General features: G+C 37.6%; 1 protein-coding gene across 6 annotated transcripts in view; it reads right to left on the reverse strand.

Moving 5' to 3' along the window:
- The window catches only part of CSMD3 (CUB and Sushi multiple domains 3), a 969,186-nt gene that overhangs the window by 520,923 nt on the left and 424,270 nt on the right, over positions 1–23,993 (reverse strand). For all 6 annotated transcript variants that reach the window (XM_083186712.1, XM_083186713.1, XM_083186711.1 and 3 more), the window contains 2 exons: positions 10,455–10,542; positions 1,363–1,487 (listed from right to left, as the gene is read on the reverse strand). In XM_083186712.1, coding sequence (XP_083042838.1) covers positions 1,363–1,487; positions 10,455–10,542 — 213 coding nt within the window. The remainder of the gene's footprint in view (positions 1–1,362; positions 1,488–10,454; positions 10,543–23,993) is intronic.

Here is a 23,993-nt window from a genome sequence, read left to right on the forward strand (position 1 = left end):
CTAAGAACATCCCATTAGGACTGTTCTTTGAAGTCTGGTGGAACCGCTATGCTATTACTGATGCTTATCCTTGTGTATCCCTCCTATTTCCCTATAGATTGTAAGCTTGCGAGAAGGCCCTCCTACCTCTATGTCTGCATGTTATTACCCAGTTTGTTTTATCAATGTTGATTCCAATTGTAAACCGCAACAGAATATATATATATATATATATATATATATATATATATAATCTATAGGGTTGACTGGCACTCTCTTCACTGAGGTATATGCCACGGTGCCTTCCTCGAATGGGTATACAAACAGTAGAGTTAGATTGAGGGACCTGGGGGGACCCCCAAAGAAACAGGCGGCACTCGATCAGCTGGATGGGTAGAATCCAAATTTTATGTGCAAAGTTTTCAAAAGAATACAAGCATGTCTGCCAACGTTTCAAAGCCGGTGCGGCTTTATCATCAGGGCTTGTGTAGCATGAAAAGTGTGTGTAGTGCTGTGAAAAAGAGCACTACACACACTTTTCATGCTACACAAGCCCTGATGATAAAGCCGCACCGGCTTTGAAACGTTGGCAGACATGCTTGTATTCTTTTGAAAACTTTGCACATAAAATTTGGATTCTACCCATCCAGCTGATCGAGTGCCGCCTGTTTCTTTGGGGGTCCCCCCAGGTCCCTCAATCTAACTCTACTGTATATATATATATATATATATATATATATATATATATATATATATATATATATATATTTATATATATAGAAAAAAACTGTAAACAAATTAATAAAATCTACATTAAATTTGAATACAGTATTGCAGTGTTGGCCAAACCAGTCCTCCAGACCTTCCGACAGTCCAAGATTTCCAGGCAAACTGTTGATTTGTAGAATGTGTCAGTTAAGGTGCCCATAGACGGTGCGTTCCCAGTCCGTCTGTTCTGTACTGTGAGATGCGCGCTCCCTACTAGCTTTACATCGCATCGCATTGCATGCATAATGCATGCACAAGGCATGCGATCTGATACGATGTGTACTATGTACACATGTTTAAGAATGTGACTATAATGACTACACCTGTGCACCAGCTAGGTGTCTGGGAAATTTGAGCTGTTAGTAATGACTACACCTGTGCACCAGCTAGGTGGTCTGGGATATGTTAGCTATTAGTAAAGACTACACCTGTACACCAACTAGCTGGCCTGGGAAATGTGACAGTTAGTAATGACTACACCTGTGCGCCAGCTAGGTTGTCTGGGTAATGTGAACTGTTGGTGGATCTTGAGGGCTGGTTTGGCCAACCTTGCACTACTGTAGATGTAGTGAAATTACCTAAAATCATTTTGCTACTTATCATCGTGTTCCTTACCTTTGCACACTGGCCTGTGATCACTCCAAGCTGCAAAGACATCAGCAATCCTCTGACAGGTGATTTTCTTCTCGCCCTGAAGAACATAGTCCTCATCGCAGGAGAACAGAACTGTGGCACCAAGGCTAAAATAAAACATAATAGGACACAATAGTAGAAATGATAAACATGGTTACTACATGGTTTAGTGGTGACAAAGAGACAGTTTCTTAGATACACATTGACTTCTAATCCGTTGTAGGCGAGGTGCTCCGTAAGTACATCAGGGGTTATCATACAAGGCAGAACCCAAGACATGAAGCAAACTTCTTATTACTGTTTGTGATCTTTTTAGAGCCCAAAATAACTACTGTTGTTTTAACAATATAATTATTAGATATCTTTTATCTATAAAAAATTGCAAAATGAATGAACAGAAGAAAAATCTAAATCAATAAATATGATAGATAGATAAATAATACATACTTTCTATCTATCTATCTATCTATCTATCTATCTATCTATCTATCTATCTATCTATCGTATTGATCTACTATATCTATCTATCTACTGTATCTATCTACTGTATCTAACAACCTACTGTATCTGTCTGTCTACTGTATCCATTTGTCTTTCTGTCTATCTATCTATCTATCTATCTATCTATCTATCTATCTATCTATCTATCTACTCAGAGCAGCACAAGACGATATGTGGAGTGCATAGTCTCAGGGCTATCCTGGAGTCAAGATGCCTTTACATAAGAATCATGGGTACATAGGAATGCACTTACCAGACTAAAGGTCCATTGCAAATGATAATTGGTTTTACTCACTCATATCAGCAGTACAAAGAGTGTTGAGAGTCCACTTTGGAACCTTTGCAACCACAGTGCTGCCTGAACCCCAAAAATTGCAAATCCATCTGAAAGCTTTGTGAGGTCTTTAAGTACCTACCTTCATCCAAATTATCTCCCATACTTTACATTATAATGGTGAAACTACACAAGAATTTGTGTGGTATCTCCTATACTTGTAACATCAATGCACATACAACTCATCTCCATATATTACCAAATAACAAAACTGGGGATGGGAGAACAGTGCATTCAGGGGCACTTGGCTAAATTAGAAAGATATGCAGCGAGACCTGCACTAGGCTGAAGAAGGGAGGACATTGGGCTGAATGGCGGGGACACTGTGACTGGGATGAGGCACTGGGCTGGGGGAATGTGACCAAAGATATGGTGTTGCTGCAGTTAACAGCAAGCCTCCTCAGAATTCAATCAGCCTCCAAATGTGTGCTCCTGCAGCTCAGTGCCATTTGCCCAGAAGAGATGGATGCTGGGGGGAGTTAGGGAAATAGGTGCGGCCACATCCATGAGAGGAGACTATTGTTGAGCCCAGCCTTTTAGACTCCAGAAGCCTGCATCAGTGAGAAGAACTGCATACCTCCCAACTGATGCAAATTTCATAGTACAGTCCTGTTTTTTTGGTACAGGACAAAGGCCCACAGTGTGTGTGTGTGTGTGTGTGTCGGGGGGGTTGTGGCCACCTGTCACTTGGTGCCCTGATCACCGAAGCACCAATGGCCATCCTGGGAAATTGATTTTCAGCCCTAATTAAAGACAGTATCTAGATGCTTGCAGTGTATTAGGCTTTATTGTGAATACACATATGGAGCAGACCTGTTTGCAATGCACACTGCACCATGGAAACTAGCATACTTACAAGAAAATATGTTACAGAAGATGGAATGGATTTCCTACATAAACCATAAACTAACGATACACATGACAATACCACCAAAGATTTGCGGCCGGGTTAGCCAAACATATGGTGGCCAAATTGGATGTGTACATTCATTGGATAAGTGGAGTTATTTGATGGCACATTCCAATTTTAATATTGATATTTTCCATCTCTGTTTGGTTCCGGAGTTTAAAAATGGTCATGTGATCAAAATTTGAATAGAATTTGCATATGGTGTTTCGTTTGAAGCTGTATAAAACCAAATCCTGTATTGTTTATTTCTAGTGTTAAATACAAACACAGACTAGAGCAGATGCTACCGCTTAAATTGTTGTGTTATAATTCATGACAACTTGTTTTGTCTGGGAATTGCAATATTTTATGCATAGAAATCTTTCATTAACCCTTAAATACCAAACAGGGCAGCTCAAATGGATGTTGTTTAAAAAAAAAAATTTCAAATCATCTTCTGGAAACAGATGTGAAAATCTGTGACAATTTTTTGCAGAAAAAAAAAATTCCCTATGCGGAACTCTAAACATTGTATGCACATTTCAGGTTTTCAAGTCCACAGTGTCGAAGTCAACAGTCATTAGGTTGACACCAAAAGGCTGACGCATGTTTTTTCTCGATTTTGTTCTCTCTTCGAACTCTTTCATGCTTTACGATCCACATGGACTAAGCATAGTAAGTGAAGCGAAATATGTGAGGGTACACATTGCACTAATTGAGGGTATATGTCGACAGATGGCATTGACACAAAAATGTGAACATTCATATTGACCTTTTCAATTTATAACCTTTTATATATCAAGATGTTTCTTGTGTCGACCCTTTTGTCAATGTTGACCTGTTACATGTTAACCTTTTCGACCTTGTGCTAGTCGAACTTTCAGGGTCAACTTTTGATGATCCTGTGATCCACATCCATATTCATCATTGGCTCAGATAAAGTGGTATGAAATGTCAATTTGAGTAAAAACAAAAAAAAAATACAAACCCAAGTGACTGTGCTTTTGAATATACTGTATATATATATATATATATATATATATATATATATTTATATATATATATATATATATATATATATATATATATATATATATATATATGAAACAAAGAAAAAAGGGGTGCTCCACGGTGCATGTAAACAAATTTTTATATGGGGATACGTGCTCCTAAAATTCAATTAAAAGCAATTGTTCACACCATATAAAATTACATTGTGGGCTGGCTACCACACGATTTTTATCATATATACCCGGGGCACACTGCTCCGATGTAGCCTCCACGATCTCTGGAATCAGGGGAGCCCTAAACACTGGGTTGCGCTGCCATGTCTCCTATGCTGTAAGCCGGGAAGACACAAGCCGGGAGGGACACCGGGTCACACAGAGAACGGGTATCACGCATTTCATCAGAGACTTCATCAGAGGGAGTGGCTTCGTGACTACCCGTAGATGCTTAAACAGAGACTCCCATCAATAAGAATCTGGTATGGGCAGACAGTGGGCGAACAGCGGAGAGGGGCACGGGGCGGCCCCATTAGCATATGTAAACGGCCATGTGCGTTCCCATGAGAACACTGGGCATTCTCATGCTAATGAGGCCATGATGTGGGCGGACAGCTGACATCACCAGATTCCAAAGCCCACCCAATTCCTTCAAACATGTATGCATATGTAAGGTGCCTCAGAGCACCCTTACATATGCGTGCACATTCCACATCATTCGATGGTCACGACCATCGAATGATGTGGGTGTTCCCCTGCATGCTGTGAATGGATGGTTATATAAAACATCCATTTGCAGCCAGTGCAAAGGAATGTACCTTGTGAATGGTGGGTCAGCATACCACCATTCGCAAGGTGGGGTTAGGTTGACTCACAATGTGAATTTGCATCTGAGCTAATCAACCAGAATAACCCCCTAGTGTATATCCACACTCAAGTCCATGACAGCAGCGGGGTGCACCATTATGCTCCTATTTATATCCAAGTCGGGCCAGTCAAGGTCCAACTAGGGCACTCAACATTGGTTACAAACAAATGTATTAATATATCACCAAATGCATAGGGGACCATGGTCCCAGTCGACTGGGATCGTGGTCCCCTATGTATTTGATGATGTATTAATACATTTCTTTAAGTTTTAACCGATGATGAGTGCCCTAATTAGACCCTGACTTGCCCAACTTGTTGGACTGTGGTTGATACAGTAATTGCTTCTTCATAAATGATCGCTGTAAAAATCCAGCCAAGTGAAATCATTTTTGTTTCCCAACCCTAGGGTACATATTAATGGACAACTTCGTGAGGATTAGAAAGGTCACCTATAATTAAGTACGGTTACTGGCCTGGAGGAAAAAAAGCTCTTTTGACTTGGTCATCCAGACAGTCATGAAGTAGATTTGTTTAAGTAAACACAAGTCAGAAATAATTCTACAATTATCAATTTAAAGCAGTTTATTTTACTAACCTTCTCCTTGTCCTAATATGAACTCCATATGGCACTTTTCACAACTACGTTCAAAAACCAGTGTTGTGCGATTGGTACTAGATTTGATTGGTCCAATTGGTACGATTGGACCAATCAAATCCCATCAAGAAAAAAATAATTGTGATTGGACCTACTGCTCCCACACCTACTACACTACCAAGGGGCAAATCTCAATGGTCAGTTCTATGTTCATAAATTTTGGAGCCTTGGGATAACTGATGCATGGAACAACTCCTGGACCTCTATTATATTATTGTAAGTACTAATATGATCAATAGTACTGTAAAATCTGGAAAGGGGTGAACACATCCTAGCACATTGACTGTTTATTCATAGTCTGCAAGAAAGTCAGATGTATCACATACTGTATATAATATACTGTTACATAATAACATAGTTTTTGAGGTTGAAAAAGATCCAACAAATTCTACCTATTTTTTTTTTTAAATATACTATAGTATCCTTTCTCCAGCATTGCCTGGGCACTTGGCAGATTTTTACCCTACTGGACCTCCCACTATGCCTTAAAATGAATGGTTGTTTTCCCGGATGTTTCCCCGAATTGTCTTAAGAAATTGGTCCGACCCTTTCTTAAATATATCAAGTATATCAGCCATAACAACATTTTCTGGCAGAGAATTCCAAATCTTAACTGCCTAACTGTGAAGAATCCTTTCCTTCGATGAGTAAGAAATCTCCCTTTCTCTAAGCTTAGGGGATGCCAACATGTCCTGTGTGTAGACCTCTTGGTAAACAGAGTATCTGACAGTTATCAGTTTGGTCCTTGATATATTTATAGCTATTAATCATGTGCCCTCTGAGACGCCTTTTTTCCAGCATAAACATTTGTTGCCTGGCTAACTGTCCCTCGTAGTCCAATGCCTCTAAACCCTTAATCAATTTATTTGCCCTTCTTTGAACCCTGTCCAGTTCCATACAATCTTTTTTTTTTTTTTTACAGTATAACTGTCTAACAGATTCATGTAATGTAAGATGACAGCAATACACTTTCAGGAAATCTCAAGAAATAATCTTTACCCTTTCTGTTTTGGCTTGTAATAATACCTGGAAGCATAATTACAACATCATTTCGATGGACTTAACATCAAACTATGACTGTGAAGACAAGTCAATAATAGTATATATGTGAATTAAGAAATTAGGCGGGCGAAGAAGTGAATGTAAAAATACCAAAACTGCATTAATATTAATATTGCACTCGTAAATATAACACAACACTGTTAAAATATTTGTAAATGTTCGTTTTCTTAATAAATTAAGACAATTATTCAGCATATTAACCAAATGGATTGATTTTAAAAGTAGCATCTTCGGAAGAAAGGAGATGTGAGATTGTGGTGAATTTAGTGAGAGTAGATTCAGCAACTGCGTGTTATAAATTCTGAAGATTTCATTTTGTAGCAACAGATAATTTAATTAATAATTGAAATTAAAGTGGTGGAGAATGCAAACTGTTTTTCCTAATTGCAAATGCCGTGAGGACTATTTCCTACATTGCACATAAAAAAAAAAATTCAAAGTACAATATGGTGACAAATTATTTTAGGACAATACCCTCAGCATGGGTATATTAAGAATTTAGGGAGCCCATGTACAGACTTTGTACAGGCCCCCTTCTCTTTGGCAGTGGCCATAGTGCTTAAAATGCTGTAGTACTTGGCTATGTGCCAAAATCTATTGCGCTTACATAGGTCTTTGGGCAAAACGGCACAATCCCCTATATTGCCAATCACTGAGAAAACAGCTGCAGCACCATTTTCACAGTAATTAAAAAATCTGTCCCCTTACATCCTTGCAGCATGGGGCAGCACACAGAGGCACACTGCAGCATGTATTTTTGGGAAAGGGGCCCACGAACAGTCAATTGCACCTGTGTGCCGCCTGTGCGCACCACCATTTATATATATATATATATATATATATATATATATATATATATATATATATATATATATATATGCCAATACCCTTGGTCTTGTGATAAAATTAAGATATAAACAGGGTTTAAAGTGAGGGGGAATGGGTGGAACTGAGTTCCACCACCTCTAATGGTGAGGTGGAACATTTTAACCTCCACATTGGTCCTGCACAGTAATTTTCACAGAAAAGCATTCTAGTTTGCAGGGGATGCCAAAAACCCTACCACTGGCCCTGTCTCTGCCTAATGGGGGGAGGGGAGTGGGTGTAATTAGGTGGCATTGAGAAATGAGTTCCCCCACCTCTGCATGACCACTTTATGCCCTGGGTATAAATGAGGTGGGGCCTTTGGTATTTTCAAAGAAATTAAAAGGGCATGCAATAGTTTATGTATGCAGTTCCATACAAAAAGGGAAACATGCATAGGTCAAGCCTCTCTTATTCAGAATACGATTATCCAAAATATTCACAAAAATATATTTCAAGACTTCTCAAATTTTCCTGACATTGTAATGTCACTGTGTCACTAGCCAATGACAGCCAGTGTGTGGGAGTGGCTTAGAAACTATTGTCTCACCAACTTTTGCTGCTCTATAGTACAAAACTCCACAACATTAAGCTGGCCTCCACCTCCAGACTCCCAAACCACAACGCACTTGTCAAGAAAAATACTGGCCCGCACACCATGATGACAACTCCAGACTCCTTCACCCCTGCCATGGACACTTCAGGAATACTCCTGCATTCCAGCCAGGGGTACTGCTGGTACCCTACCTAACACCAGAACCTGCAGCATCACCCTCAAGCCCACTGGTGCATTCTGTTTATTGGAGACTCAACCTATACTTTAATTTTGCAATGTGGACAATTATGTGTTTTCGCACTAAGAAAAAGCTCTGCAGATATATTTTGCAATTGTAAAATCATCAAAACTATATGTGTCTTTATTTTTTAGGATCAATGTTGATTTTTTCCCTGTTAAATTATGTGAGTAGATTAACAAATGTGCACTGCTGTTACTGTTTGGCAATATAAGGATTAATACTTTTTGTTTTCCTCCAGACAGGCAATTTCATTTTGAGCCTTGGGCTTTTCACAGATCCAGTATTGAGGATGACTAAAAGCTCAAAACAAAGGCAATGTTTGCTTGAGCTGCAGGTGGTGGTATTTCTAGGTAAACACCTTGTTTCATTGTACAAAGTCAATCAGAATCTACTGCACATTGCATGTTCCTGGTACAGTGCACTGTATGTATATATTCACCGAGAGCTACCTGGTTGATCCTGCCAGTAGCATATGCTTGTCTCAAAGATTAAGCCATGCATGTGTAAGTACACACAGACAGTAAAGTGAAACTACGAAAGGCTCATTAAATTAGTTATAGTTCCTTACTTCATTTGTCCGATAGTAACCTCAATGGGGATGTAGATGCCAGCTTATGCCCCTTTGCTACAAAAAAGGGTACTATTTTTTCCCATTGCCGTTCCTAAACTTTTCCACCAGTGCACTATTCAAGGGTAAGACACTTAATAATAAAAGGGAAAAAAATATTTCAAGGAATATTCTATATATATATATGAAACTACTGCTGACAATAATTTAAGATGTGTCTAATATTAATTGTGTGACTTTTCATTTTTCAGCAGCATAATTTCCTATGTATAATGCACATATAGAGAGTAAATTAATAAAATATGTCTGTAAAGATCAAAGTGTATTTTAAATAATTTTACATTACCACTTAAAACTAAATTGTAATCATTGGTTAATCAAGAAAATGACCTTATTTTTTTTTAAATAATGATAAAAAAGAAAAGATTAAGTTACAATGTATTATCATAAATTTTCGAAAAAGGGAGATATGAAATGCATAAGAGAGGAAAGCGAGGATATTTTCTAACTGGCTTAGAAATATTATGCAATAACTGGAATAGTTTATTACATATTATATATTACTGTATATCTTCACACAGTTTATATGTGCAGTACCTTATAAATACAGTATCTCTTGTATGATGCAATGATAACAAATGCCTAAATATATATTTTATAGGATCTTCTTAGTGCATTTTAATCACACTAATGTGCATTTTTATTGTACGAAATGAACATGTTTTGTATATGTACTATATGATATTTATTGGTAAAAGAGCCAACTGCCTCTAAAACAATGGCAACTAGTTTGAGTCTGTGACCATTTATTTCTGCTGGATGGGAGTCACAGCGTGTGCACACCTTTGCGAGGATATCAAGATTTCTAGGCACATTGTGGAGTCTGCAATAATGCTTTCTGTAGTGAGGCGGCGGGGAATGACGGGCCTGTGAGTGTCTCGTGCGTGAGTGCCTTCTTCCGGCAGTTTGGCGGCAGATGGCGGAGGCTGGCGGTTGGCGATTCGATCGCCAACCCCAGCCTGAATGAGGCGGGCTCCATCTGTATATAGATAGATAGATAGATAGATCTGGCATATATAGGTATTAAAGTTAAAATATTTGAAAACAATTTTTTTATTTTTTAGTTTGAAATTAATATTGTCATCAATTTGTTTGTTTTTGGACATAAAATGTTACCATCACATATAATAAGAAGTTTGCTTGTGAACCTCATTATCTAGGTGTGTTTGCCATCAATTCGAATTATGCATTATGTTATCTCTTTCAAAATAAATCATCTTGTATCAAAAGTACAGACAGATAGATTCAGACAAGCATAATATCTACTTCCTGCCTTTGGCAAAACACACCTAAAAAGAAGAAACTGTTTAGTAATAAGACAAAGGGAAAAAACTCAGGTTAGTAACATAATTTAGCAATTAAAGACAAATCAACTTGTTCTTTGTTTAGATGAGAATTATGATGATTTAATCTCATTCCTTTGTTTTATGTAAGGCAAGATAAATCTTTAAAATTGTACTGGGATTTTACCTAAAATTAGTGCCTATTCTTTTTCCATTTTCAGGTTCTCCTGGATCAGGGCACATATTTGATGCTTGTTTTATACCTCCCTCATTTACTGTAAAAAAGAAGACATGTTTTAAAAAAACAGAGTAAATAAAGTAACAGAGACATTTTAGTACATAAGCATTCCACTCAGTATTTCTATTTTGCATGACTTGAACATTTTTATCAAGATTTTTTTTCTTACGCATCACAACTCTTATCCAGTAACTGACATCACATTTGGCACATGTTCTGAAATTCAAAATCCTGTGTTCTTTTTTTATTTTACTGCTTTGTTCCTCTGTCATGACATTTTAAGCGTTGCTTGTTCAACGTTCGTGAAATGCCAGTTGAGGAAATTACTATTGTTATGATTTGATCTCAAATGTATTTCTGCATACATTTCATTCCTTTTTTTGCTTAAAAAGTTTATTTTATTGCCATTTTCCTCTAGAAAGGCAGTAATAATAATCAATTATAACATAATATTTGGGATGCAGCATGACATTTCTTATATATATATATATATATATATATATATATATATATATATATATTTTTTTTTTTTTTTGCAGCAAACAAAAGTCATCTTTTAAGAATCTATTCAGGTCAAATCAGGGCTCACATTTGACAGAAACAGAAAATAACTGAATTGAAGAAATTCATTAAATGGATAAAAAAAAAAAAAAATGCAAGAAATTCTTGCTGATATAACTATAAACTAATTTGTGTAAAGTAATTGCAAATCATTCGTTGCTTGAAGCCGATACTGTGACCGAATGTTTGGCCACCAGATCATCACATGTACGTAAATCACATATTAGTACACTCTTTACTATCACATTCATTCTTAAAAGTACTATTCAAATATCCACCAATGTACAGTATTTTAGCAGATATATTTTTCCTGTTGACTCTCAAGTATTTATTCCTATGTTAACATATATGTATTTTTACTTTATTTATGTGATTTTTTCTTTTAATAAAAATAGCTTTGTGATTTATTGTGACAAATTCCCCCACCCCAAAAAAATTACTATCTTGTTACTCTGACATAACTGATTATTTGTCACACACAATGATAGTGTAGGCGACTATAAGTAAGTTTTATAAGGGTGGCAGATGCATGCATCATTCAGCTGTGTAATATTCATTATGGTGCCTGACAGAATCACAGATGTGATGGGTAAAGAGTGATGCCATGAGAGAATGGCCCTACAGTATGTTAGTAATGCTTTACATTAACATCTATAGGTTGACAGCTACTTTTAATATTTAATTGTATATCACAAGGGAATCACATCCTGACTTCCAAAAGGGCCTCTGAAAAATGTAATGACCAGTATTATTTATGATAGTACAAGTGAGGACGCCAGAATCCTCTCAGATCCTCTGTTAATACACTGTGGGACTGGCCTTAGTCAATAATAAATGAGTAACATGCAGAAGGTATATAAGGTATGACCCATTCCTTTGGATACTTTATCATCTTCTATGACAGATAAACTGGCTAAATTAGCCTTTCAACTCCAGGGAAGCTTTGTTTGAACATACTGTATATCATATTATAAAAGTATGTCAAAGAACAACATGTATTCATTCAGCATTAATAATAATAATAATAATAATAATAATAATAATAATAATAATAATAATAATAATAATAATAATAATAATTATTATTATTATTATTATTATTATTATCATTATACACAACTTTTTTTAAATTCACATTGAAAGAATGATGTGATTTGTCCCATATTTAAAAAGGGTTTCTATAATTTAAACAATCTGTTTTTGTATTATTAATAAATAACATATACTAAATGTAATTTATGTATTTATTAAAATATTTTCTATGTGCACACTTATATTTTTACTTTATTGACTTCCACTTTTTTTTAAGTGTTTTGTATTGAATGTATTGTATGTACTTTTTTATTATGGTGCATTTTCTAAGCCTAGATATAAACTGTATTTAGGGGCAATTAAGATCCGTTCGTTATGGGCCAAATTCAACCCCGCCCACGATGTCCGTGGGTTTGCGCATGGGCAAACCCCAGGAGTGATTGGCTTTGGTAAATTTCACACTCTCCCTGTCGTTCAATCTGGGAAAGGAGGGCAGGAGGTGGACTCAGGGGTATGCCCAGCATTTCATGCGCATGCCCACAAATGCGGTGGGTGCACCCATGAAAACACTGGGCCTACCCCTGTAAACTCAGGCATGTCTTTGCCTGCTCTGAGCGGGCGGCTGACATCAGATGAAGTCCGCACCAGCTGAAAGCAGCCGGAATAAAAGTAATTCCGAAGATGAGAAACATCATTAGATGGTGAGCGACTGTCAAATGATTTCTCTCCTGCTCGGCTGTAGGCGAGGGGATGGGTATGCAAATGCATCCAGTCGCATGCTAGGGAATGGATAGGGTCAGTGGGGGGGTGGGCATTTAGAAGGGCAGCAGGTGACTTACCTGTTTGCTAGGCTACGAATATAGGCAGCCTAGCGTACAGGTGTGAATCAGGCCCCTGGCAGGATAGCGGTTTTCAGCAACAACAGGAAAGCAAGTAGGTATTTATAGTCATGTATGTTTTGATTTATATGTACAGTATAATATATATATATATATATATATATATATATATATATACATTCAGATAGGCAATAAGGCGTCACTCAGGGTTTTCTTCAATTGCAAAAAGGCGGATTTATTCCGACATGTATATAAAAATAATCGACCATGTTCCTGTAACAATTAGAGGAGGCAACAGAAGTAAGCGCCTCCTACAAGTGGAGACAAGGTGGATTTTTCGCCTAGACACATTGGCCCCAAAAGGGCTTAATGAGCAGTTAGGGTTACATCATTTCTTGTAGGACCATTCTAGTTAATGACTTATACCTATTAGGTACATATGAAGTTCTATAAGGAAAGTGTGCGGTGACTAACAGGGGACTAGACTGGAGCGGGTTATATGTAAATATTATAAAGGTATTTGTATAAACAAAACGATGAGTAAAAATTATGGTATTATAGGATGTATTACCGCAGCATTGTTACTTGTATTTTTAAATGTATTTGTTTGTATGTTTTAAGATCATTTTTTTTCTTTTTTCACAGTTTGTTTCACTGTTTCCATGGCAACCACCTGCCCGGATGTGAGGTCAGTCGCATCAGAAGCCCGACGGCGTGTGTGGGCGCAGGATGATGACACAGACTGGGTCCGTGGGACGGCGCCTGGTGTGACGTCATCGGCGCTTCCAAGCAGCCGAACGGAGGAGAGATGATGGCTGACTAACAACACGGTGCAGGTGAGTATGCCTCTTTCTTAATTATGTATGTTGGGGGTGGGACCTCACCAGGGTATATTACTGTGTATGTAATGTGAGCACATTTGTTCCCTGAGGACGGGCAAAGCAGCCCGAAACATGTCGGAATAAATCCGCCTTTTTGCAATTGAAGAAAACCCTGAGTGACGCCTTATTGCCTATCTGAATGTCTATACAGACCTGAAAAGGTCTTAGGAGGGCACCGGGGTAAGAACATTGCCTGAGAGCAAAAAGCCAGAGTGCCGGAGTTCTGTTATATATATATATATATATATATATATATATATATATATATATATATATATATATATATATATATACAGATGGAGCCGGACTTATTGTTGCTGGCGAACCGTCTTGGTGAAAAATACACTTTTTAAGGCATTTTAAACAATGCTAAGAAACTTCTTAGCATTATTTTAATTGCCTTAAAAATACACTTTTTCACCAAGACCTCCGAGTGCCACGGTTTGTTTCCTATTGAAGTTGTATATATATCCCATTGGATAGTCCAGGAACGTCCCATTGGATTGTTAATAAAAAAAAATCAACATAACAAAATTAGGAAGAATTAATAGAATCATTTTGTCTAGCAGGATATGAATAAAGGTTTTTTGGTCTTCAACTGGGAAAAAAAATATAACAGGATAAAAATAAAAAATGGATCCATTTAACCATTTCAGGTCCAACGTCTAGTCAGGCTCAACAACGCTAGTGCTAGTAGCAGATCCAGTGGTGAGCCACTTTAAAATAAGAACATTAAAATCATTTAACATTCAATGTTGCCCATTTTTTAATTTAAAAAAAATTACAATTATTTTAAAAATTTAAACCAGACTGTTTGAATTGCAAAAAAAATTGAACAGCAGAGTTAAGACAGTTTTCCATTCTTTTACAGTTATAGTAAAAAATGAAAATCTTAAAATGATCTATATATTGTATAAATATTAAATACTGTATGTGTGACTAAAATTGTTCGTAGCCTAATGATAAAGTGCGCATGAACAGTGTCAGTTTTTAGCTGAAAAATACAAAAAGCTATTAAACAAGCAACAAAAGTCACATACAGTATTGCCACTTCAACATGTTTTATCCATCAGCAGGCATAGCCTTAATGTCTAGCTGACATACATCTTAGTAGAAGTTAGTGCTCTGGATGACCAATGTGGGTCAAGAAAAGTAAGGGTTGAAATAGCATTTAAAGGGCAGACTAGATGCACCAAGCGATTCATCAGATTTTATATTTCTGTTCCAGAGACTTCTAGAGATTGGTGACAAAGTTATGTGGAGTGTTCTATCATGCTGTTTACATGCACTCTTAAAGAGATACAGTATGACCCTCACTCCTTAATGCATATGAGAATATTTTATGACCCGTACTGTATCTTAATATCTGGAACTATGATATGACCGTTTTTGGAACTTTTTTTTTTTTTTTTGTGTAAACTCATTCTAATCTATATAGGAATGAATACTGTTTAGCAAGATAGGAAATAGATGAATTGTAGAAAATAGATTTGTTGTATAAATGATCCTTAAAGGGTAGAATACTCAACTCATAACTAGTAAAACACAAATTGATCAATAAGAATTCTGTAGAGAGAGAATCTGGTCAATTAAGTCCAATGTTTTTCCACTCAGACTATTAACGTCTGACTGGAAAACTTTAGAGTTCTACCGGTAAACATCAGAATTGTGTCAATAAATATCAGAATGGAAAAAAAAATATTACTTTACTATCAATAAAGACCTCATCACTTAGTGTATCACTGTTTTTTTTTTTAATGAGCTGTCTGGATCAGTGTTGAAAATGAAGCTTTATGTTGCAAACCTTATACATTAACTTTTAATTATTTATTTGTAGTATATTCCCATATTGCCAATCAGTACTATTTTTCTGGAAAAATAGGTCCAGAAACTCTGGGTCTGGGGGTGGATGGATTAAAAATAAAAGAGAGAGAGAAAGAAAGAGAGAAATAGATGTATATATTGTATTTAGAAACGAAGGCACTCACATAAACTTATCTTATGGGAAGTACATTTTGGCCCAGAATAGGTTCCTGATGAGGTCATATTTAATTAGAGGTTCAGGGACTGAGTTTCTGCTAGTCCCTGCTGAGAAATAGCCTGTACGCGTGCGCGCGTGCCCAAACGCATTTTGTGATCCTTTTTGTCAGAAGCCAAGTAGTGTATATTTTTGGTCTCTGGCAGGAAACAATAGCACATAGAGGATAATTCTGTAGGGCTAAATTTTGATCCCTGCATGGATAAGGTGCTGGTTGAATTTGTACCCTTCTATCCTGTGCTGTGAGGCAAAAAATGCTAATGACTAATGTCTCAATGCAACATTTAAAACTTTCCTTTCTGGATTGCTTATTTTAGAGGGTCTTATGCTGTGTACACACGGGGGCGATAGGGGCTGAAATCGCTGGGAATATGGTCACTGAGCAACCATATTGCCAGTGATTGGAGTGTGCACCAGCGATAAATCGCCAGGTGTGCATTCCCGTTTTCAGCCCCTGAATGGTCGCTGGTCGGAGGAGCAAGCTCCTCCGACCAGCGACATCCCCTGCCTCTTCACGCAGCAGTGTTCAAATTTTCATCTGCGACCATCTCTGGTCGCAGATGAAAACGGGACACAGGGCAATATGATTGCTGAGCAATATATTGCTAGCAATATATTGCCAGCGATCATATTGCCCCGTGTGTAGGCACCTTTAGATCAGTGGACCAAACTCCGCCCGCCACCTGTAGTGACAGAGGTCACATGGTGAAGAGGTGCAGAAGCACACATTAATTATTTCTTGCTTATAACCAGGGCTTAAAGTGGTCATGCAAAGGTGGGGGAACTCATTTCTCTATGCCACCTATTTACACCCCCCCCCCTGCTCCCATTAGGCAGAGACAGGGCCAGTGTTAGGGTTTTTGGCATCCCCCTGCAAACTAGAATGTTTTTCTGTGAGAACTAAAGTGCTGGGCCAATGTGGAGGTTAAAATGTTCCACCTCACCATTAGAGGTGGTGGAACTCAGTTCCACCCCTTTTCCCCTCACTTTAACGCCTGCTTATAACCCATTAGAACATACAGACTTTTCACCTGAGACAGCATATTGTATCCCGGTTTTCTCTCTAGTACTGGAACAACTCACTTTGCTCTGTGTTATTTAGCTATTTTCACTTAAATTCTTTTGTGCAGTTATGTACACAATTATTTCTTTTGGCCCATGAGATTCATTAGTAATTTGCTCAGCAACGCTTGCAAACTCAGGGACATCTTAACACAACAATGAATATTGCTGTTTAGTTTAAACCTAATTGCAAGGAGCTCAGTCAGATCATTTTTGGGTAGCAGGCTCTAAGTCACACAAAAAATCAGCGGGAATGAGTAGGTGCTTCATTCCAGACAGGAAGAGTCTGGGGAAGCGTTTGGCCTTGCTATATGAAATAAAATAAAATAAAAACTGCATCTTTACTTTAGTAAATAATTTTAATCACTGAATATAATGCTCACCACAATCCAATTTTTCAACTACTCTATATGTACTTTTGTGGTGTTTATTTAATTATAATTATAATTAATTAAATAATTGTAATTAATTATTATAAAAATAAAGTATATTTAGTCTGAAAAAAATCAAAAAACAAAAATAACTTTTTTTAAAATGATTTAATTAATTGAATTAATTAAATAATTTTAGTCCATTTGATTTTTTTTTTCCGTAAAGAAGCCCAACATCCGTGTACCTTTTCCATGATGAAGAAATGTGGGTATTTTTATTGAAGTACAGTATGTGAATATACAAAGGTGTCCACAAACATCTAGCCTTCTTTCACATTAAACATTCTTTGATGTCTACCCATGCCATGGCACCACATGTTAGAGCGGGCATCTGTTTTATGTGTTTTTATATTAAAATGTGTCTTGTTCGCATAACGTAACAAGACACACATGCAGCTTCTGATGATTAAAATGAAATGGGGCATGCCTATAGTCTTGTGTGACTTCAGCTGTATCTGCATATGAAATGCTACTGTGTTTTCCTGGAAAGCACTGTAATGTTTTACTTGTAATGCAGATACAGTCGCACACAGTGACTTAAATCCACGGACGCTGATTGAGTCCTATTCACTCCATTTTGCGAAAAAGACACATGTTAATGGAAAAAGTTGCATGCAGAGATGCTTGGTGCTACAGAATTATATGGCACTCACACATTGGCCATTATTCTGATCACTTCGCTGTGACCAGAATTCGGAGAGCATACGGATGTTGTGCATATACGCATATGCAGAACCATTTCTGCACATGTCTGCATGCAGGGAACATCTGAACTCTGTGACAATTCCGGTCGCAAAGTGCTCGCTCCTGGCCTTCCGAGCAGGGGGTGGAGAGGGGCATTGCGGCCTGATCAGGGTCATTAACATATGCGCACGCCCTGTGTTTCATGGGCATTCCCATGAAAATGCAGGGCATGCGTATGGAAATGCTTGTGTGTGTGTGTGTGTGGGGGGGGGGGGGGGTAGACAGCTGACTTAACCGGACGTCATCTGCCCGCCCATATCCCTGCTTTTCTTCACTCAAATGTACTTGGTGTAGACCACTCGTGTATGGGCGAGCACTTCCCATATCATTTGATGGTCCCTGACCATCGAATGATAGGGGAGGTTCCCACAGGCATTCGAATGGATGTTAACAGAAAACATTTGTTAGCATGCCGACCCGAAGAATTCGGAGTGCGAATGGGCAGCACTGGCGATCCATTCACTAGGCGGGTTTTGGTACATTTGCTTCGGCGAAGCGATCAGAATAAAAGCCATTATATATAATGCAACTTGCATCTCACGAAGGACAGATGTATGTGGACACATCTGTACTCTATGTGGACACATCTATACTCTAATATTGTGGCACTATTTATTTCCTGCTCCAGTGGGAGAGGTATCAAACCTTGGATAGAGATAAAGTGGACAGAGCAAATGTAACATGTGCAGAGAGAGTTAGATTTGGGTGAGCTGTGTTTAAACTGACATCTAAATTGTAGTGTAAGAATAAAGGAGCCCATATTTACCCTGCACAGAGACAAAATAATTCTCCCAAATCTAACTCTCTCTGCACATGTTACATCTGCCCCACCTGCAGTGCAGCATGGTATTGTCCATCTGCAAAAATTGTAGCCTTGCTACCAGGTCCCAGGCCTATAGTGCAGAGGGAGGGATAATGGTTGCATGCACTTTTGGTTTTCACCTATGGGCTGCAGGGCAGCAGCCCCCCCCCCAGGTGAAATCTGCCACTTTGTGGTCAGATTCAGTCTGTGAGACTGCACTGGCTTCACTGGCCGACCGCCGCCTGACCTCTTACCTAATCACCTCCTCCCACTCCTTTGTCCAAGACTTCTCTCGTGCTGCCCCCCTGCACTGGAACAACCTCCCGTCACCCATCAGGCTTTCTGATGGGCCTTCAAGCACTCCCTCAAAACCAACTTCTTCCGGCTAGCCTATCCCTCCTCCTCCTAACCTCTTTCTTACTTTCTCACGTACTCACCCTACCTCTTTACCTCACCAGCGCTCCTGCCCTGTTCTTCCCTTCCTCTACTTTATCTTCAGTCTCCTTGACAATTTCGACACCTACTTCAGAACTGATGCTGATTTTAGTTCTACCAGCTATACCCCTTTTTATGCTGTATTTTATCAACACACCCTATACATAATTTGTTTTTTTATGCTATGTACGGCGCTGCAGACACTTTGTGGTGCCCTATAAATAAACGAACTACTACTATTGTGACTGGCAGTGACTTACTGTTGGAAGTACGACCTGTCAGTCACTCAAGGTAGTCCCATTGGGAGTTGTTCTCTCCCCGGGACCAGCAGCGGCAGCACCGGAGTGGGGGGGGCAGCATCTCGGCAGCCCCTCTCCTCAGACGAGGTAAGAGCTGCCACTGGTTGCATGACCAAATGTTTCTCCTTTGGATCTCAAAAAGGATCCACATTGCGCCATATACAGTATAACATTATGATGGTGTCTCTAATTGTTCCCAAAAAATAATCTAATAGAAATTTGTTACATGGTTAGTAAAATATGGATATATGAAATTTGGATAAATAGTGAAAAACTAAATCTGTATAAAACCAGTTTAGAGTAATTAAATAATACATGTAAAGTGAAAGTACAACAAAAACTATCCACTTTTTGTAGTAATGTTCCCATTCCCTCTAGATTACAACCCATTTGAGTGGTCTTTCTGGATCCCAGAAGTGAGAGTGACCAGTGCACCTTCCCAATGCCTTTATTACTCTCAGCAAAAGATTCTGTATACAGTACCCATCAACAAATCTGCCATATTTTGTACATCCCAACATATGCAGACAGGAAAACTCTGATGGGCTGCCACCTGCCTTCTTAAGTAATGCAGTCGGAAGTTAATTTACAATTGTGTTTATATCTTATATAAACTCTGCTCTGAGAAATACATTGAACATGATTTCATATACTTTAAGGTTCCATTTCTCAATCTTCCCACATAATTCAGCTCAAACCACTGCTTTGTGCTGTCGGAGAAGCCTACTTTTTTTACTGTACAACTCTTGCCTATAGTAGGCATGGCCATTTATAATCAGGAACCATTGATGATTTGCCACCAATTGTCTTTTGTCTTGCCATTGGTAGCAGAGATCCACTGTTTCTCAATCAATTGATGACATAGGTCTAATGGTGAAGTGGGGATATTCTAAATTAAATCCCAACCCTCTTTCTCTGATTGGCCAGACACATTTACAGTGCATGTCCCCAGCTAGTGATGGCTATCGGTTTAAGACATTAATAGTTTTCTATTGATAGCTTCATGCCATCAATGTATAGTACTGATTACACCATCACTGGAGACCATCAACATTTAGCCATCCAGTGGTCATCCCAATACTGTAGTCCCTGTGCCCTTATTCCCCTCCCTACATGGGGAGACAACATCTAGCACATGCACAATGTAACATAATCAAGTGACTGGATAGGTTGCTGTCACTTTACAAGACAAATTTATCTCCATACAGTATATATTTTATATTATGAATCATTCCTATGATCTTATTGATTTCAGGATATTTTGTCCTTACCCATTTAGAAACTTGGAACACATGAATATGCTCTCATTAAGAAATGAAAAAATGTTCTCTGAACACACCTTAAAATGTCAATGGTTATTGTCAGATGTCATAAATCATTAGCATTTAATCAGGGATATGAATAAGGTAAGTCTGTATAAGTATAACTATGTTTTCCTGAAATTAGCGAATGATTTACATGTGATGTAGAGACTAAATGATTACCATTTTTTTCTGCCTGGGGAAAGATTGGAGAAGTAAAATATATATGTAGTGTTTAAAATTAATGACAGATTAGACATTTGCAAAGTGCACATTAGTCATGTTTTGCTTTTTAAATTTGACAGTCATCTGGGGAAACTGTAGCTCCCCTTAGAGATATTGGAATTCACAGCATCTTATTATACACAGCATGATATTTTGCACATATATTGTGCACATATATTGTAAATTATTAAGAACATTTTTCTGTTTCTAAATGAACCGTGTCCAGGTTTTAAATTATTTTGAAATAATCTACTTAATGTATTTTTAAAAATGGGGCCGATAAATGAATCCATGTTATTTGAAATGTGTTCTATGTGGTTAGAGCTTTGTTGTATAATGAATATACAATGGTGATGTAAATTTATATTCTCAGACTAAGGGGATATTCAATCCCGGATGAATTTCCTGGCCAGACGGAAAAAAAAAAAACGCCATAATTCACCGATTGGTATTCATGGGTGTTTTCCCAATGTTTTCCCAATTTTTTTTGTCCATTTTCGCCAATGCCGTTTCACTTTTTTGGGGGGTGAATTGGGATGGGTGAAAATGGACACAAAAACAGGCGAAAACGGGTGCAAATTCACAGCAATTTTGCCGATCCATGCGGTTTTCATGCCCAAACAGAATATCAGCACTGGGAGTGAGTCAAAAAACGGGCAAATAATGCCTATTTTTTGGCCATGTGAAATTTTTGCATGGGATTGAATACCCCCTCCTATATCCTCAATCATAATTAGATTTGCAATCCTAAAGGTTTACAACATTCTTGCAACAAAGTAGATATCTATCAGTAGACTTCCACCAAGCCATAAAGTTTTTTTTTTTTTTTTTAAATCGAAGTTAAAAAATGTCGTCTGAAATATCCAGATGTAAATGTATAGATTAGGAAAATAAAGGTTTATAGACATTGTTAAAAATAATTAATGATTTACATTGAAACATTTACCGATCAATGTAAGTGGCAGATTATGGGAACTCGATGCACATTTATGGATGTATTGTAAACAAGGTCAGTAGATGAATGACTTGGCATAGACAATCTCACAACCTGCCTTATTGTCTCCCTGATTTCTCTCTCATCTTAGGCAAACAGGAGACACCATTAATTGGTTTCAATGCAGTAAACTTCTGTTCACTGTAAGTTGTAAGCATTGTATATGTTATTTTTCTTTCCAAACTCATGCATTGGAATCCATCACAAATAACCACTCATCACAACAAATAATAATTTCCCAGGATAAACAATAACTAGCTCATAGCAATTAGGCTGTTAATGTATTTTTTCAACTTTGTGAAACTTTCATTAAAAATGTTTTAGCACCGATAATCTACATGTTTACTCATGTATAGTCCTGTTTGACTAATGGCTGTGTCATGCTGTTCACTAATATTTTAGGAGCTCTTTGAATCCCATTAATCCAACCATCTACACCTGCTTTAGAGTAGCAATAGGCATGGGAAATTGAAATGATAAATGATTGCCATAGCTTTATTGAGTAAATTCATTACTCCACAGTCTCAAAAATGTTATAACATGGAACCCTTGTATGTTTGTAACAATTCATTGATTCCATAAAAAAGATATAGGGAATATCCCACTGTGCACACAGCACTTTGTTTGATTTCTGTGTTAAGTATAGTGTACTTACAAATATAGTAAACCAATTCATACGCCCTACACTAAACCCCCAAAATTGTCAGAGACAAACAATCAATGTCAACTGGAAGTTGTACACACTCCAGCCTTATGGAACGGGACAGCAAGAGTCCTAGGTCCAGGAAACCCAATGTAATTATTGTAATTATGGCTAGCATTTACATCATTGGCTATGTCAGCCTATTCTATGGCACCTTAATTTTTTCAGCGCTACTATTTCCACAAAAGTTAACATTTTCTAGTAATGTACTTGAGCACCATATTTTTATATTATGCTATTCCTGTGTTTGATAGACATTGAGGGTGGTATCCAATAATAAATAAAAAAATGTTCATCCCAAAAAAATGGGCAATTATTGCAATTTTTGCCCATGGTCATTTTTGGACTATTCAATTATAGACCCCCCCCCCCCCCCCAAAAAAAAAGTCCAATTTTCAAGCGGAAATAAATGGGATCCAGGACCCAGTTATTTTCACAAGAAAAGGGGCACTAAGTACAGGTTCTATGGGATTTTTCTTCACGTGCTTGAGGCATGGGAAACATAATCCTCATAACTGTCAGCATTGGAGCTAGTAGGATAAATCATTGCGGATAATTGGATACTGGCCTAACTATAAAACTGAATAACTCTACAAATTTAAATCCTTAAGCACATCTGAACTTTACAAATGATCAGAACAACATCTACAGTATACTTGCCACTGGTAAAACTTCTTATTCACCCTAAAACTGTTGTAAGACCCTAAAACTGTCATATTTAATATATGTTGAATTGAAGGTTTTAAATAGTTTTCTCCTTTATCCAAGTATTTAATTGTCTCTAGCCATATTCTGTGTTAATGTAATTAATTTTCTGTCAAGGCTTTAATTCATGTAATATATATTTTCAATTATTTGTGTTTTATGTAGAAAGACAAGTGTGCAAGGAATGGGCATAATAAATTGATTAATTACTGGGAGAAACATTCTTTGTCCATCCAACATGATACAAAAAGGGGTGATAATGAGCAGGACTGTGCTGGGTGGACAAACCAACACAAATCATCAGTTTATGAATATACATTAAGGATCACAGACAAGTTTCATAAATCACTACAGTATGTTAAGTAATGTGTTAATGACCATCAGTCAAAGGTAGCAAATATGCATCCTAATTTTAGTAGTGTTCCCTCTAAGCTTC

This window comes from Crinia signifera, chromosome 5 (genome assembly GCF_055691185.1).
Source record: "Crinia signifera chromosome 5, ASM5569118v1, whole genome shotgun sequence".
Classification (NCBI taxonomy): domain Eukaryota; kingdom Metazoa; phylum Chordata; class Amphibia; order Anura; family Myobatrachidae; genus Crinia; species Crinia signifera.